Source organism: Mercenaria mercenaria, chromosome 5, assembly GCF_021730395.1.
Source record: "Mercenaria mercenaria strain notata chromosome 5, MADL_Memer_1, whole genome shotgun sequence".
Lineage (NCBI taxonomy): Eukaryota > Metazoa > Mollusca > Bivalvia > Venerida > Veneridae > Mercenaria > Mercenaria mercenaria.
Genome location: NC_069365.1, coordinates 43,874,419 through 43,892,691, shown reverse-complemented (window position 1 = coordinate 43,892,691; position 18,273 = coordinate 43,874,419). Strand labels below are relative to the sequence as shown.

The 18,273-nt window shown below is 35.8% G+C and overlaps 2 protein-coding genes across 2 annotated transcripts; both read left to right on the top strand.

Annotated features, from left to right (window-relative positions):
* Positions 1–3,818: 3,818 nt before the first annotated feature.
* On the top strand, positions 3,819–13,398 carry LOC123558948 (uncharacterized). The gene is made up of 5 exons (XM_045350781.2): positions 3,819–3,966; positions 5,113–5,206; positions 7,483–7,605; positions 10,493–10,643; positions 13,069–13,398. Exons 2-5 carry the CDS (start codon positions 5,144–5,146, stop codon positions 13,320–13,322), a joined length of 591 nt encoding a protein of 196 aa, XP_045206716.2. The 5' UTR covers positions 3,819–3,966; positions 5,113–5,143; the 3' UTR covers positions 13,323–13,398.
* Positions 13,399–16,351: 2,953 nt separating this feature from the next.
* On the top strand, positions 16,352–17,653 carry LOC128557309 (uncharacterized). The gene has a single exon (XM_053544572.1). The coding sequence runs from the start codon at positions 16,352–16,354 to the stop codon at positions 17,651–17,653; it is 1,302 nt and encodes a 433-aa protein (XP_053400547.1).
* The last annotated feature ends 620 nt before the right edge of the window (positions 17,654–18,273 follow it).

Sequence of the window (18,273 nt, the reverse complement as noted above, 5' to 3'; positions counted from 1 at the left end):
ATTGTATGCCACGTCCACCGGCCTGCGACAGGGACCAAGATGTCCTGCTGGTACCTAGCTGCATTAAGGTTCTCGCGAACAACTATCAAGTCTGTCTTGGTGTGTAACGACACTCCGGCCCATACCATCACGGATCCATCGACATGCTGGGCTCGTTCAGTCTTTCATCTCGACGTCTGTACACTCGCATCCTTACGTTGGTACAAGTTAAACCGACTCTCGTCCGTGAATAGGACATTTGACTACTCAGCCCGTACCGGCGGGCCCACCGCTCCTGCTGTTGTCGGTGATATGGTGTCAGAATAAGTCCCATGAATGGCCGACTAGCTCTTATTCACTGTTCGCAGAGCCACCCGGGAACTGTTTTTCGACTTACGGGTTTAGCACGCGTTCCATTGGTCGCCCTCTCAGTGCATGTTGCGGTCTTGAAACGATCTCGAAGATGATCTGTCACGATTAGCACATCCTGTGCAAGCATTGCCATCCTTCTGCGAGGCTTCCAAGGCTCATCATCAACTCGGCCTGTGCGCAGAAACTTCTGCCGAAGGCTAGCTATGGTGGACTTATATCTGCCAAAGATTCGGGCAACCTGTAAAGAAAATAACTAAATATCAATTTCACTGATCAATGTAATTCGTATTATGATTTATTTTGAATAGATTCATTCTGTAAATATTTGCAGTCAAAATATCTTTTATATAAATAAAATCCGATTTACTTACGTGTCTGAGTGAATAGTCGGCTTGCATCATGCCGATTGCACGACCGCGCTCTTGGATATTCATGCTAACAATAATAATTTTAATAGCTAAATTATGTTTTTTAAAGACCCACCACAACCTAGTGACATACCTTTTCCTCTCACACGAATATCGTGCAAATAATTCTGATAAGACTGGTATAATACAGTTGTTCTACAAGATGACAGGTGGACAATTTAGGCCCTCCCTGAATTAATGTGTTTTCACAACTTCATCTTCAAAAATATTCAGTCAATCTCTTTTCAGTATAATTTAAAAAACATAGAATAATGACTATCTTATACTGTAAAAACACTGTCTAAACTCATCTTAGACTGTGCATACTACTACATTAATTCAATAATATATTTAGATATTAAACACATTGTCTTTGCCTTATTATTCCTTCTCTTGAGAAGGAATATTATAGTTCAATAAGTCACACTTGACTGAGCTACTGATACCGAAAGCTGTTGGCATTACAAGCTGGCCAATAAAACTCCGTGACCTTAGAAATAACCTCTGACGTTAGACTATTCTTTCCTAATTGAGAACACTCTCTGACTGAACGCGTTCCGTGGATTACATATTACTAAACCCGAGGATGTTATTTCCTCCATTCTTGAGGAACATAACATACATTTAGTCGACCAGATAGATATATATCAGCAAATTTAAATGTAAACAACTATAGACTTTAGATATTATCGTTACCTTGAAATGCATAGTTAATATATGAAAACAAACCCCATTGCGACCCTCTAATTATGCGCAACAAATTAACGCATCGAATCGTAAATGGTTAACCGGGTCAATGTCTTATTGCCGTATTTACTCTACTGAAAGTGGTAACAGATTTAATTTGTTGTTGGATTTAACAGTTTATGTTAAATAACTAGCGTAAATACTTAGATCTACTTGGAATTTTTTTGCAGTATAAAACAGACATTGCAACCAAAATTTTACAAGATGATCATTTTATATTTATATAGATATGCCCTAGAAGGAACTTTTGCTATGCTTTAACTTGTATATATCACTAGATACTTTCATTCTTTTTTCATGCAAAGCATGTATAATTACCATCATGGAAATACAAAAGAATACAGTTATTTTGTGGCGCGTCTTTAAGGGGTGGGGATTTACCGATCCCATTATCCAATGTTACAGCTGGTCTAAACATTTACCAATAGATGTCGATATGGGAGGAAAGGAGGTTGGGCATCCGTCCAAATCTCTCCCATTCACCCTAAACCTTCGAAGTAGAAAAAGATCACTAAGATTGGCTTACCTTGGAAGACTGAAAAATTGTTTACTACGTCATGGCAAGTAAACAATACATTTCTTTTATAAAACATGCAGGTATCTATTTCAAAATATGCACTTGAAATACCTTTTATTTTCATTTAATGTGATATCGATATGTTTGCAACTATAATTTTTTTCTTTAAAATGTTATTTAGGACACAAGTTGTAATGGGCATGAACACAATAAGTCTTTCTCATTTTGAATTTCGTCACGTTTTGAACGATTTAGAAATGAGTCGACGTACAACTCCATGTGTTTGAGCCCCTTGCCAAATGTTGGTACCAAAGTATTGGTGTACATTCTCGTATATAGCTTCTTCAAAGGTATGGGAAATGAATTTCCCCTCGTTCGTCAGTTCGTCGGTCAGTCCGCCAGTATATGATAGTGCCTATGAGATAAGGGCATCGGCATTGCGTAACACTAGCCGACCTATTAAGCCAAACATTTTCTCCAGATAATCACAGATTTCTCCATGCATGTCAAAGCTTCTGCCTGAACTAGATCTGGAGTGTCCCATGAGCACCCTCTCCACCCTCCCCACGCTTTGAGATAGGGATTGGGGTTTTCGCACGACACTCCATCTTTCTGAGGCAAGGATTTCTGCTATATATAAAATGATTGCTCGATTCACGGCACAGTAGATCTAATAATCCGGAAAAAAATCAGGCGAACGCACGCAAACATTTTTGATATATAAAAAAAGATTGCTCAATGTATGGCACAGTTATAATCCAGAAAAAAAATCAGACGGACCCGCGTACGTTCGGCCAGGCGACATTTGTCGGAGCGCCATGGCGACATTCGGCGGGTTGCTATAACAACGTTTGTAAACGTGTCTCTGCGACAGAACGTCATAATGAAATGGCACCATAGTGAAAAGTAATAAACGATAACCATTAAACAAACCTATATTAATTTCAAGACACTACTGTGAAGAAAACTCACATTTAAATACATTCACCACTTAAAGAGAGATTTTTATAATTGTAGATAATAATATGAATCTTTTTAACATGTAGCCCACATATGAGCCGGGCCACGAGAAAACCAACATAGTGCATTTGCGACCAGTATGGGTCCAGACCAGCCTGCGCATATATTGTGCATATTATACATTAAATGCGTGCGGGTATGCAAAAAATGCGTAATTTTGCCGTGCGCTCCAATGGGTAATCATTCCGGGCATGCGCAGAACGGCTGCACCAGCTCTGTAATGAGAAACATCGATAGTAAAATACTTTGACTATCTTTATATGACACTAAAAAAAAAACAGAGTTTTTTTTTTATTTGCAAATATGGTGGCAAAATTAGTGTTTTTAAATGCCAGCATATTTGTTATTATCAAAGACCTTTAACTCGTTTCGTAATATATTTTGCCATCTTAGCATTGTACAAGTCCTTCGTTGTTAATAGCATGTTCCGCGAGAGGAGGTAGAAGTTTATCTAAATTTTGAAGAATATGTTGGCTGTTTGATTTTACAAGTATAATACTTTAATGTTTGAAATTTTCGAATATCATTTTCTGTTACTTTTCTACTGCGATTTTATTCCGATCGCCTTATACTATACTACAATTTTTTTGCAAACAATCCCTTTTTCTAATTCTACGATGTAAACAGCAGGTTTTATTAATATTAAAAAAGAAACTTGGATTACTTAGACTATAATCCGTTTTTTTACCCATTATGAACTATTTTAATGAAGAGTTTTAGCCCAGTTAAGTCCAGTGTGCTTTAATCAAGCGTCTACACAGTAAGATTGAAATCAAGACGTCACTGACGTCACTTTTATTGTTTTCCTGACGTCATGACGTTAGAAACGCAACGTTACACAGATACCGGATTACAGTTGAACAGTTGTGCTGCTTGCTAGACGTTTATCAAGGTTACTGAAACTTTACAGGAATATAAAAGTTGGTAAGACCTAGAAATAATGAAATGCAATATTAACTGCCCGTCCGCTTAGCTCAAGAGTGAGAGCGCAGATCTACGGATCTTGGGGTCGCGAGTTCGATCCCGGGCGGGGCGTATGTTCTCCATGACGATTTGATAAGAGAAATTGTGTCTGAAATCATTCGTCCTCCACCTCTGAATCATATGGGAGAACAGGGAATCCAGGAACACCGGTTAGGTTAATTGCCCGCCGTTACATAACTGAAATACTGTTAAAAAACGGCATTAAACCTAAAACAAACAAACAAACAAGCAATAGTCACTGATATAATTATACATGAATGCAGAATTTTTTTTAATTTTAATATATTACCTTAACAACATAAAGGCACTGAATGAAGCATTTCAAGGTTTTCGCACTTCTTTATCACGCTGTGTTACTTGCTCTTGTGCGTTTGTTGCACGAGTTTCCCTTGTTGCACAAGACATTATTTTTCTGTAGAAGATTTTAAATTGTGACTGATTAGGTATACTATGGTGGCAAATCTTGTTTCAATATTTCTTTGTGATAGACATTGAAACAATTTGTTAAGTATACATAGTATTACTATTCTAAGTTTGAACCTGAAATTATAAATACGACGTTCGCAGTATTAGAATAAAAGTATTGACAAATGTTAAAGACAAAACATAAATAAACAAAAAGGAGACAATGGTTTAATATAGGCTTTGTTGTAATATCTTTAGTCATTGATTGATAATTTTTCCTTAAAATGTGAAATATATGAAACAATTTCTTTTGTGTTAATTGACAATTAGTCGTTATTATCCAAATGTAACAGTTATTTGATGTGTGGCAGAAGTTTTTATTCTAAAGTGATACAGCGCAACGATCAAAATCTACCAGGAATCTTTCTTATTTATATTAATCTAAATTTATGTGCATGGATGTATATTGTTATTAACGACGAACTGCTCAAGTCTATACATGTAAATAAACTGTTCTGTATTGTGTTTCCACTCACGATGAATTCGAATACTGGGACCTGCCTTCAAAAACACAAATCTTGTCAGTTTTTTATTACGTAGATGGTTCATTAATTTTGAAGTATGCGTATATATGAAATGGTGTGATAAATATTATTTTGAAACTAGACTTTGTGTTTTCAGATTCAGTGTTTTGAAGTTGCCTTATCTTATAATGGCCGAAGAGAAGGAGAAAATTCATTGTCTTCACGTGTGTGGACACATTGAGGCAATGCTGGTAAGTGGTTTCGTGGACATATCGGGTTAATGACGGCAAGTTTATGATTTCAATTAGATACCTGGGCATATTAAAGCAGTCTTAGGTCTAAATCAATATTAAGGACTTTCTCGGACATAGCGGGTCAGTGATGATAAGTGCATGATATCAATAATATACGTGGACATATTGAAACAATTATAATAATGGTTACTTTATGATTTCAATATGATACGTGGGCATATTAAGGGAATGGTGGTAATTTAATACATTAAGATACGCGGATATATTGAAGTAATGGTTTCATTAAGATATGGGGGTATATATAGGCAATAAGAAACGAGAGCATTTTGAGGTAATCATGGTATAATACAATTTATTTTATGCTAACTAATGAAATACTGTATTCTATCAGTTAAATATTTTCATATATCATCACTCACACTGTGAAAAAATGAAATCTATATTTTCACACTGTGAGAGATATAGCTCGCCCCCCTCATACATTGTGTATGAATTTTAAATTATTTGCTTAAAACAGGATGAAAATTGTAGCCGCACTTTGTTCTTTATAGTTTATTTCTCGATTCAAAATTTTTTACGAAATGAGAATTTCATAACGTTATGCAGCAAAAAATAAAATAAAATGGAACTTCATGTTGTGTGCGTCTTTCTAACATCACAACACGTCTGACGCCATGTCAGTTTACGCGCCTGTTTCCCGCGCTAAGATTAAAAGTTGTTGCAAAATGCAAATCTCAACGTAAATGAGCATAAAATAAAAAGAAAATTTGTTTGTTGTTCGTGAATATGAAATATATATCACCTCCAAGTGAGGAAATGTTCACATTTTTACGCGCGCTACGCGCTCATGAAAATATTTGAAATTTTCTCACTTCTCAGTGAGATATATTCCATATTCACGATAATCAAACAAATATCCTCTAGGTACTAAGTAAAATACGCGGAATTATGGGGACAACGGCGGTAAGTCAGGGTGCGTAGACATGTGGAGGCATGGTAAATTTAAGATTTCAGTGAAATATGTAGTTATATTGAAGCAACAATTTGAATTTTATGATTAATTTTCTAAAAAAAAACTTGGACATATTAAAGCAATGATTTCAATAACATTCGCAGAAATATTGTTGCAAGGAATGTAAGTTTCAACGATTTTATTTACATATGATGACAAATTTAGGCAATGATGTTTTCAATAGAATACGGATATTTGGCATTCTTTTTATTTGTTTAATTTGAAATGTAGGTACATGTACATTTAATGTTTTCTTACTTGTCTGTGAGTCACGTTCAAGCAAATAGAAAACTTATTCCTATCCTTGTTTCTCAAGGTAGTGAAACTATATCTAATGCCCCAGTCATAGTGTTTAGACCGCCACGAATAGCTACGTTGGTAAACGTGACTACAACGTGAGCCAACGTAGAACAAAGTGGCTGAAACATGATCAATCATGACAAATCGTGAACTTGAACTTTTAATTTCGGACATGATAAAAATTCGCTGCCGTTTTCCAAAAACGCACTACAACGTGGCAACAACGTTGCAAGAACGTAGTACAACGTAGTATAACACGATAGCAAAAACGTAATAGAACATTAACATTGCGCATCCGGCCGGTTGATATTGCTCCAGTCATAGTGTCATGTTTTTGCCGCCACGAATAACTACGTTGGTAATTTAGGTCAGTCAGCCAGCCAGTGCGTGATGAGTTTTAGCTGCACGTGGTTGCAACGTGGCGGCAGCGATGCATAACGAAGCACAGCGTAGAACAACGTGGCGACAAGGAAGCGACAGAGTGGCGGCAGTGTGGCATAACACGACTTTGATATTCTCAGTCGTGTCACAACGGGACTACAACGAGGCAACAGCGTGGCGTTCACGTGACTAGCGCGTGGCGGCAACTTGGCACATCGTGGCACCGGCTGAAATTTCCAAAACGTGGTTGTCAGAAACGGGGTACAACGGCGCGGCCGAAACGTGACACTATGTCTTGGGCATTAAGTTGTAGAATGTACATTTCTAGACATAAAAAACTCTGTTATGCCATTTTTCAGGAAAAGAAATTTTAAACTTTATAGTGTGTATTTTGTCTGTTTCATATTTCAAAATCGTTTTTTCCATCTAGCTAGCCGTAAATTTTTTTTCCATCTAGCTAGCCGTATACATTTATTTGAATTGTCCTCAAGAAAGTGTGCATAGAAGTCTTGATGATTTAAAATGTACCACATTTCCGCGCACAAATCTAGCGAAATTAATTTTCTATGCATAATTTTAGGAAGAGAAGGCTACCAAAGAATATGAGGAGAAAATGGAGGCGAGGAAACCTATACAGTGTAGTACTGAGGAAGACAGTGGACAGCTACACGAGATTTATAAAGACAGGGTGAAAGGAACAGAGGTTTGTTGTTTATACAAACGGACAAACCAAACTGAAAGCATGAAAATATTTTATCATTTTGTTAAACTGCTGACTTTTGAAATTCCACGAACTAGCTCGGTATCAGTATCAAAATTAGAATAATGAAAATCAGTAAACATATTTACCCAGCTTTCATTGTTAAAGTGTTTTTGATTCAATATCAATGTTCATGACACATTTTAAAGTCGATTTTATAATGTCCAACGTGTAACGTTTTGTAGTCGATATTACAAAGTCCTCTGTTACAATACTGATTTTATCAAGTTTCATAGACGATGTTGATACTGCTCCACAGATGCTTTCTTAGTTCGCTGATGCTGGTATAACTCGTAACCCAATCCATTTGTAAATGTTACTATACATTTTTTTTATTGTAATTATATGCCTTGTAACATAAACACTAAAATAATATTTAAAGACACAGAACAGATGTTATTGATATGATAAAGTTTTAACTCGCAACAAATATTGATGTTTCAACGATTCACAACAAATTTTCACAGTCGATATTGATATCAAGACGTTTCACAACCAATATTAAAATTAGATAATTTCAAAATCGATATTCTACATATAAAATGTTTCACAGCCAATATTGATGTTGCAATGTTTCATAGCCAATATTGATGTTACAATGTTTCACAGCCTATATAAATGTTGCAAAGTTTCACAGCCGATATTGCTGTTGATGTCCAAACTGTTTCACATTCGATATTGATGTTACAATGTTTCGCAGCCGATATTGGTGATGGTGTCAAAATGTTTCACATTCGATATTGATGTTACAATGTTTCGCAGCCGATATTGGTGATGGTGTCAAAATGTTTCACATTCGATATTGATGTTACAATGTTTCGCAGCCGATATTGGTGATGGTGTCAAAATGTTTCACATTCGATATTGATGTTACAATGTTTCGCAGCCGATATAGGTGATGGTGTCAAAATGTTTCACATTCGATATTGATGTTACAATGTTTCGCAGCCGATATTGGTGATGGTGTCAAAATGTTTCACATTCGATATTGATGTTACAATGTTTTGCAGCCAATATTGGTGATGGTGTCAAAACGTTTCACATTCGATATTGATGTTACAAAGTTTCACAACCGATATTGGTGTTGATGCCACAATATTTCACAACCAATTTTGATGCTGTATATATTAATGTTGAAAAGATTGCACAGCCGATTTTGATGTTACTGTGTTTCACAGCCGATGTTATAATACAATATGTCACAGCTGATATTGATGTCACAGTGTTTCACAGCCGATAGTGATTAAACAATGGTTGCCGAGCGGTTTTGGTGTTATAATGTTTCACAACCGATAATTATTAATGTTGAAAAAGATTCACAGACGAAACTGATGCCGAAATGTTTCACCGCAAATATTGATGTCACAATATTTCAAAATTGATATTTTTTATGTAATAGTTGTTACAATGTTTCACATTTGATATTGAAATCATGCAGTTTCAATATCGATATTGATGTATTATACAATTATTGCCTTTTGGTGAGGTCGATATTTAGAGGTTATTATACAGGGCTGGTGTGCCTTAAGGCGATATTGGCATAATAGGTGAGGTATTTGCCCGCGGGCTTTAGCCCGAGGGCAAATACTGGTCTAGTATGCCAATATCGCCTTAAGGCATACCACCCCTGTTTTATAACCTTTTTATTGCATATGTTCCACTATATTGTTAAAGTAGAGAAGACATGAAAAAAAATCATGTTGCACAGCGTCTTTGAATGTTTATGTAATGCGCGGGAACGTTGACGTTTTCTGACGGCGCTGACGTCATTTCCTTTCAAACTTTTGTTTTCAATTCATGCATCTTAGTGTCGACGTTTCTTGTGTCAGCCTTATTCAACTACGGTAGAAGAAGAAGCTAGCGAAGTTATGTATTCATGCCATGTGTTCTTTTGTAAAATAAATGTTAGTTTGTAAATACTTGACATTATGCCAGTGAAAGTATAAAATATTGATGTTTTACAGCCGGAAGTAAGCCTGATATGGATTTTTGGCACACCCGGAAGGGTGCCTGATATCGATATCAGGCACACCAGCGCACACAAACGCCAATATCGGCCTCACGCTGTTCATATATGTTTAAATTCTGTGCAAATGTGTTACTATATTTAGTAACACATGCAATAAGTGGATTTATCGACCTTATAAAAGTGATATCGACCGAGGGCGCAGCCCGAGATTGGTATCGCTTTTATCAGGTCGATAAATCCACATATCGACCAAACTTAAAAGGCAACAATTGCTTTATTATTAAATCCAGCCTACTCATAAGTATAAACATTAAATACAATTTTTGTCATATTTCGCGGTAAATGGTGTACGACGTCGCATTGTTTTGACGTCAAACCGTAATGACGTCACAGCTGGCGGTCAATATGTGTTTTTGGCTCCGCCTTGTAGTCAATACGACTTTTTATCAATGATCATGTGACTACATCAAGACCAATGGAAAGGACTATAAATATAGATTTAATAATAAATATTAATATTTGATAGGTTTCATTCCCGATATTGAAGTTGCAATGTTTCACAGCCAGAATTTATGTCACAGTGTTTCACATTCGATATTGGTGCAGCAGATCTTAATCTTCAAACACGATATTGATGGCGCAATGCTTTACACTAAATATTGATGTTACAATGTTTCACAGCCAATAATGATGTTTCAGTGTTTATCAGCCAATACTGATGTTTCAATATGTTATATTTGATTTGCGACCTGTATGTTATAATGTTTGAATGCTGATTTTAAAAATGCAAGGCGTTTTAAACCTATAGAATTGACGGTAAAGTTTTAAGAATATCAGACCTGATATTTTTATGTTTTACAGCCGAGTGAGGAGAAGGCAAAGATGATACAGGAAATGATGGAGGCGATAGAGCACGCGAAACTCGTGCACAGTATGACACTACTTCGTGCTAAAGAAGAAGAGCACGGTTTGAAACGACATCCATCAACACTAAGTCACATGCACCACGACGGTAAAGAATACACAAGTTTAAGGGTTTTATGACTTTTTCTTAGTTTTTTAAACGTAGTTACTACTTCAAATGAATGCGCTCTAAGTTCTTATTTTCAAAGTTTCAACTTCAGAAAATTCATAAGGCTAACCTGATGATCATTGTTAGACGGTAAATAATAAGACCAAAGAAAATCATAATCTGTGTGACCAAATACCTCTTCGTGAGGTTTTAAATTTCATGTGACTAAAACAGCCGATACCCCACGGCGATTATTATACGCCGCCCCTGGAGGTAACACTGTTTTTTGAATTGATGAGCAGAATTTCAGTAAACAACATTTTTGCTGGTAGTATTTGGATATTGTTGGCTTTTATCCAGACACTGTAAAATCTTGAGCATTGTATCAAATTTCTGTGCCAGAGAATTATTCTCGTCTGCTTACATAATGCATTCCACAACTCCCGTTTTATGAATTCATGAGCAAAACTTAAGTATTTTAGAAAATAACAAAATACCCAAACTGTATCAATTATTCTCATACCATCAAACAATGCGCCGGCTTTTGCATCAAAATATTTCTTTTAGATATTTTACGCAAGGGACGAGAAGCTGCTATTGAAAATTGAAAGGATTAAAAACCATTCATACCCGAAAACATTAAAAATGTATATATTCAGAAAAATGCATTTGAGCTATGAGATCTGTTGAACGCAATGGAAACATATTTTACCTTATGAAAACCGAATGGAATAAAACTTCTATTTCCGAACCAATGCAATTTCATTTAAGTCACATATCAAAGAGAAATAGGAAACAAGAGGGCCAAGATAGCCCTAGGTCGCTCATCTGAGAAATACACGATAACATTGAAACCTGTTGACCTAGTGATTTCATGGAAACAAATATTCTGACCTGTTTTCATTAAGATTGGACCAAAAATGTGGTCTCTTAAGTGTAAACAAGTATTTTCTTCAATTTGACCTAGTGACCTAGTTTTTGAGCTAAGATGACCTACATTCGAACTTGACCTAGATTTGATCAAGGCAATCATTCTGATCAAATTTCATGAACCTCAATTGAAAAATACAGCCTCTATCACATACAAAACATTTTTCTTTGATTTGTCCTAGCGACCTAGTTTTGAGGCCAGATGACCCATATTCAAACTTGACCTTGATTTCATCAAGGCTATCATTCTGACCAAATTTCATGAAAATCAATTGAAAAGTACAGTCTCTATCGCATACACAAGGTTTTTCTTTGATTTGATTAGTGACCTAGTTTTAGACCACAGATCTAGATGACCCATATTCAAACTAAACCTAGATTTCATAAAGACAAACATTCTGGTCACATTTCATGAAGATCCGGTATAAAATGCAGCGCCTATTGCATACACAATGTTTTTTCTTTAATTTGACCTAGTGACCAAGTTTTTGACCCCAGATGACCCATTTTCGAACTTTTCCTAGATTTTATCAAGGCAATCATTCTGACCCAAATTCATGAAGATTAATTGAAAATACAGCCTCTTTTGCATATACAAGGTTTTTCTTTGATTTGACCTAGTGACCTAGTTTTTGATCCCAGGCAACTCATTTTCAAACTTGGCCTAGATTTCATCAAGGTTATCATTCTGACAAAATTTCATGAAGATCAGTTGTAAAATACAGCATCTATCGCATACACAAGGTTTTTCTTTGATTTGACCTATTGACCTAGTTTTTGACCCCAGATGACCCATTTTCGAACTTAAAATGGCCGCCAATTTTAATTTGCCACGGACAATAATTGGCAAAAACGTCAAGTACTTCTACAAAGGCTATGAACTTAAAAATCGTACTGAATGATAGCCCATATCTACCTTTTGGCAGCCAACAACTTTCATCATTCTAATCTTATTATTTTAAGAAATATTGCTATTATAATATTCTGTTTCCCATGGGAAATGGCCGATTTCCATGGGAATGCATTCCAATAGAAAATGTTTTCTGTATGAATTTTTCCCTAGGGAAGAGTTATGCAAAAAAATGTAAATAACCTAGATTTTATCAAGGTAATCAATCTAACCAAAATTCATGAAGATTAATTGAAAAATACAGCCTCTATCGCATACACAAGCTTTTTCTTTGATTTGACCCAAGATGACCCATTTTCGAACTTGGCCTAGATTTCATCAAGGTTATATCAGATACTTACGAAAATAGTGAAAGCCTATACTACTTTAAAGAAAATATGCAATTTAAGATTTATGTTGACTATTAACATATCAAATGGGACGCGTAAGAATTTTCTGGGGATCTGATGTATGACCGTTTAATACATGTTTTGAAAACGTACAAGTATATGGGAACATTGTTGTGAGTTTAATTCATTAAGGTACCAAACTAAAGTACATTTGCCTTAGTCCTGGACATCTTTATACAAATTTCTTGATTTACAGACAGTGACAGTGAAGGTGAAGTTGAAGACCTACCACATCCAGACACGGAAAATTCAGCTGACGCAACTTCTGTTGTTAACGTAGACGACACAGCTACGGCAGATGAAGCTACTGAAGTCGCAAAAGCAGTTGATAGTCAGGCAGAGACTGATGCTGAGACAAATCTTGCGGTTCCGGAAATAAATGTTGTAACACAAAGTGGAACTGAGGTGGAGAACATGGGAAATGCTGATAGGGACGATGACAATCAATAATTCCATTGTTTTGAAGGGATATTTAATAAAATTTGGCAAATCTTCAATTATAATATAATAAAATTATTATATTGCATGATTCGTTTGAAAGATGTCAGCTACATTTACAGATTATCCCTCAATAAATTGGTCGATAAGGAAAAGAAACCATTTTTGTAAATGTTTTTTTTTTTTTTTTTTTTTTTTTAAAGAATTACCTTTTAAATATTAAGACATAATGTTTAGGGGACTGAACGAAAATGAAATGAGATCATAACAGGGGTTGCTTCATTCTTGAAACTACTGATTTGACTTTTGACCTTATTATGCCCTTCAGAAAAAGCGCTATGATGCGACAGCACTCTTGACCACGAATTCATAATGATACAAGGGAACTTCATGGGAATAAAAAAACGTATACAGTGGAATAACTTATGGTTTAGTTGATTTATCTATAGTTCTGATGGTTTTAATTGTTCTTGTTGAAGGGCATGTTCTTACTAGAGGAAATTCTGTCGTATGTCACAAATACTGGACAGTTATGTATCACAGGAAAAAGCAGTTGTCATCAGTCACGTTTACCAATCACGTCTGATAGTAGGGGGCATATCATGAAGCAGAAGTATAAATCCGCAGCAGATATTTAGTTGCAGGTGTGTTTTATGCTCGAGAATGCTTTTATATACAGATGTTTCTATTTATAGACATTTACGCAGAATATCTAGCATACTTTAATCATGGCTCATTTATCAAAATGTTAATGTTTTTAATGAGGGTCCGGCTAAATGCTTTACAAGGCAGATGATTAGTTTTCGTTCGAGTGGTCCGTATTGAAAACTAGATAAATATGTGTTAAGCCTAAAAAATTGTTTGTTTCCGGTATCCCGACCCACCCTAAATTTTTGGCCCGGCCATAAATGTTTATATGGCCATGGAGAATTTTTTTGCAAAACTGCACAGTTTATGCTTTAAGCATAGTCAGTGATGTTAGAAATCAATTTACTGGTGCTCTTAAACCATAACCCCCTTATTTGTATTCATTTTTTGACACAAAAATTATTTCCAAAAAGTCCCACTTTAATAAAAAAAATCAAAAAAGAAAAACAATTCCGACCTACTTACCCTTTTTTTAGCATGTTACCGGAAACAAACAATTTTTAGGCCTTACAGAAGTTTACAAAATAAAATTGCAGAAAAATAGACAGGGTGTTGTCGTGTTTATACGGTGGCCATGCTACATAGTCTGTTCATGCAGTTTGGGCAGTTAAGTAAACAAACCCAAGAAGTGCTTTTCATCAAATTGATGTTTTGATAAATAAATTGTATTTTATTATACATTTTGACAATATTTCCTACATCTCTTGTATATTGAAAGAAAGTTTTACGAAACGGGTTTCTTCGACCATATGCCATTATCGCAAACAGGTTGTCCTATCTTTCAAGCGAAAAATACACGAATAGAGAATGCATATGGTTTTCGTGCGTTGTTTTGGTGGAACTAAGTCAATTAGATTTACATGCTTTGATTTATGGAAGGCCGTACACGCCATAATTTAATGAAAGTTTATAAGAAAACATGGTGGTCTGTAAGCTAAGAATTACTTTACATAATACAGGCATTAACAGAGAATGTCATATGTAAGTGGCCACAATTTACCAATATGTTTGTAGACTACTAGAAAACACCCATTGTAAGTGGAAATTGTTGTTACATGTTGTTTTTGTTTTTACTTGTATGGATGTTTTGCGCCTGTATTTGAAGAATATTACTCAGTTTCATTTTCAATAATATTCTACAACGTGAGAAGCAGAACAACGGTATACACCTATATGTCAGCTTGATTTCATACCATGACCAACATTCCAATACATTGACCAGTAGTATAATTATGATATCCACAACGTGCATAACAGTCTCAGCGTGTATTTTGTCTATTTTACCTGTGCATCGTATCAGAACTAATGTACACGCAGTTTGATATACACTCCTTTAAAGTCAGCATCATAGCACGTTTGCAGTCATTATGTATTGCTCTTTCTTAACTTCCAAATGTGATACATTTACTTGCTACAGTAAATTAATTAAAATGTATCTTTTTGTGAATATTTCTTTATTCATTACAAGAACCCCTACAGTTTAACAGTTTAACCAATCCCTACGACTGTATTAGTCCGAAATTGAGGCCTGCAAGCTCACCTAATCATCTAATTGTCATATGAATGGATATCAAATACAGCCCCCTCCCCCAATAAAAAAAACAAAACAAAAACAAAAAAAAAAAAACCCAACAAAACATATAATATTACGGAGATCCCGAATTCCAGTATCAAGTAATGGTTTCTAGAGATGTTTACAGGTAGTCATATGTTTTATGTAGGTGTAATGCTGACAATTAAATAAGTTTCGGTGCGACGTTCAACACCACCCCACCCCCCACCCCTCCAATATATATATATATATATATATATATATATATATATCTTTCGATTTTCATATTTTATGTTTCTCAAAAAGGTATGGAAAGAAATCAATGCCAATACCCCAGCAAGTGCGTTTTAGTATTAGGCCAGAAAATAATTGTATATTAGTCAACTGATCATACTATTTGATGTGAGGTGAACTTTTCACGTGTATCATCAAAAATGGAGAGATTAAATCAAACACCTCGTTTGTTTAATGTCATTTTTATATTGTGCGTAGCGGAATCAATCTTCATTTATTCCGTTAGAGATCTGAACGCCGTGTCTGTAACACTCAAAAATTGATATGAAATGACTATTTGAAAATAATACGCGTACGCGTGTCTATCACTATCAAAATATGTTAGAAATTTTAAAAGCATCAAATTAATGTATTCTTTCTGTTATGGTAATATACCGGTATTTATAAATGATAATTTCTGTTGCCATATACATGTACCATAATTGTGTGTTAAAAATCCAGGTGAGCGAAGCAAGCTTTAACACAGCGAAGGTATTTAACCGCAGTTTTTCAAGCAGATGTATATTTTCTATCTGAATTTCGGTTATTGCAGACAAAACATTTAAAAATGGAAAACGATACACTTGCAAACAACATTGTGCAACAGATAATGAATGAAAAAGGAATTATACCAGAATGGAGTAGATATACATTGATAGGTTTCATTGCTCTGGTAGCATTTACTGGAATCCCGGGAAATGCCGCTGTTATTACAGTTTTATCAAAGCTTCATGACAAAATTAGCACGGATATCTACATACTTGCAATGGCCTCTATGGATTTGATAGCTTCGTCAATAAGTACTTCATTTCATATTCTACGTTACGAGCCAACAGCCTGGAAAGCTTTGGCTTCCAGCACGTTCTGTCGTCTGCATAGTTTCACAAAATACTTAACAAATATCTCTGCAACTTCTCTCTTGGCGGCAACTGCTTTTGATCGGCACATGAGAACCAGTACCGGGAATACTTTGACCAAACGTCTACCTGAGACAACAAAAGCAAAACGAGTTTTCGCACTTGTTGGGATTTCCAGTTTTGTCTACAGCCTGTTCTTTCTTCTAACCACAACGCTGGATTCGACCACGCTCAACTGTCGTATGGAGGAGTATGACGCAATGATACAAATTTTCAGGTCAGTTTTGGTACTATTTTGTGTACTTACGTTTGTTGTTATTATCGTCTGCTACGCACGAATCGCGATGATGCAACGGCGACATCTTAGAAGAGTGCATGAAATACGAATGAATACCAGGCCCATGAATACAAGACGACCAACATGGCCTTTAAGGCTAGGAAATCAACCACTTAGAGAAAACAAACATAGGCGACGAAATTTGACAGAAATTCCGACTATTGGAAGACAATTCACCACAGATGCCACACACACAAACATGCTTCAACGGTTTAATAGACAAAACAATGTCACAGCTGAGCAAGTTGAAATCAAAAAAGAAAGTAAAGGCAAAAAACTGAGAGAAGACCAGGCAGTCTGTATCAGAACTGAAAATCATGATATAACTCAGCCTTCCGGGTCGAGAAAGGAAACTTTCAGAAGACGTGAAACGATGCCGTCAGTGAAGATCAATTGTATCAAGATGTTACCAACAAACATAGCCATAGACCGGAAACGGAAATTGATGAATTGTACCTCTTTGATGATGTTTCTTATTTCTTTGGTGAACATCAGTACATGGAGTATCACCTGGTCTACACCTGCTTACTGGGCATCAACAGATTCACCATCGCACGGACTCTTGCTTCTGATTGAAAAATTGTATATGATCAACTGCATGATCAAACCGATATTGTACATGCTTTTGAGCTCCGAATTTAGGCAAAAGGCAAGGGACATATTTAACAAAGTGTAACCAGTTTTGACGTGGAGAGTGAGATAAGTTGATTACCGTTGAAACACTTATTCATTTAACGGACATATCTAGTAAAGTTCTGATTACATAGACGCATTTACATGGTTTCTTTTGAACACTATGTATGCGATGTGTACATGAAGTTCTTTTATAAAGCATTTTTTTTTAGAAAGATATTGTAATTACCTGGTTACTTTAGGACACTCGTATCTTGTTGATATGTATGTCGGTTTCTGATAAGCGAGACAAAATATCTCCTTTTATTTTAAATAGTTTCAAGTTTCCCTTTACTGCAACTTAGTGATTCATCTGATCAGACTAATTAGCAGTAAGTGTTGTTGATCCGTCTGCAAGTATGTACAAAGCAGTGTGATATATGAGCCGTGCCATGAGAAAACCAACATAATGGGTTTGCGACCAGCAAGGATTCAGACCAGCCTGCGCATCCGCGCAGTCTGGTCAGGATCCATGCTGTTCGCGAATGGTTTCTCTAATAACAATATTCTTTGAAAGCGAACAGCATGGATCCTGACCAGACTGCGCGGATGCGCAGGTTGGTCTGAATCCATGCTGGTCGCAAAGCCACTATGTTGGTTTTCTAATGGCGCGGCTCATATGTA

Bases quoted from the DNA above. Each gene is read 5' to 3' on its own strand.
- LOC123558948 (XM_045350781.2), top strand. From the start codon at position 5,144: ATGGCCGAAGAGAAGGAGAAAATTCATTGTCTTCACGTGTGTGGACAC. The intron at 5,207-7,482 runs GTAAGTGGTTTC...GCATAATTTTAG, and splicing joins GACACATTGAGGCAATGCTG to GAAGAGAAGGCTACCAAAGA. The intron at 10,644-13,068 runs GTAAAGAATACA...CTTGATTTACAG, and splicing joins AAGTCACATGCACCACGACG to ACAGTGACAGTGAAGGTGAA.
- LOC128557309 (XM_053544572.1), top strand. From the start codon at position 16,352: ATGGAAAACGATACACTTGCAAACAACATTGTGCAACAGATAATGAAT.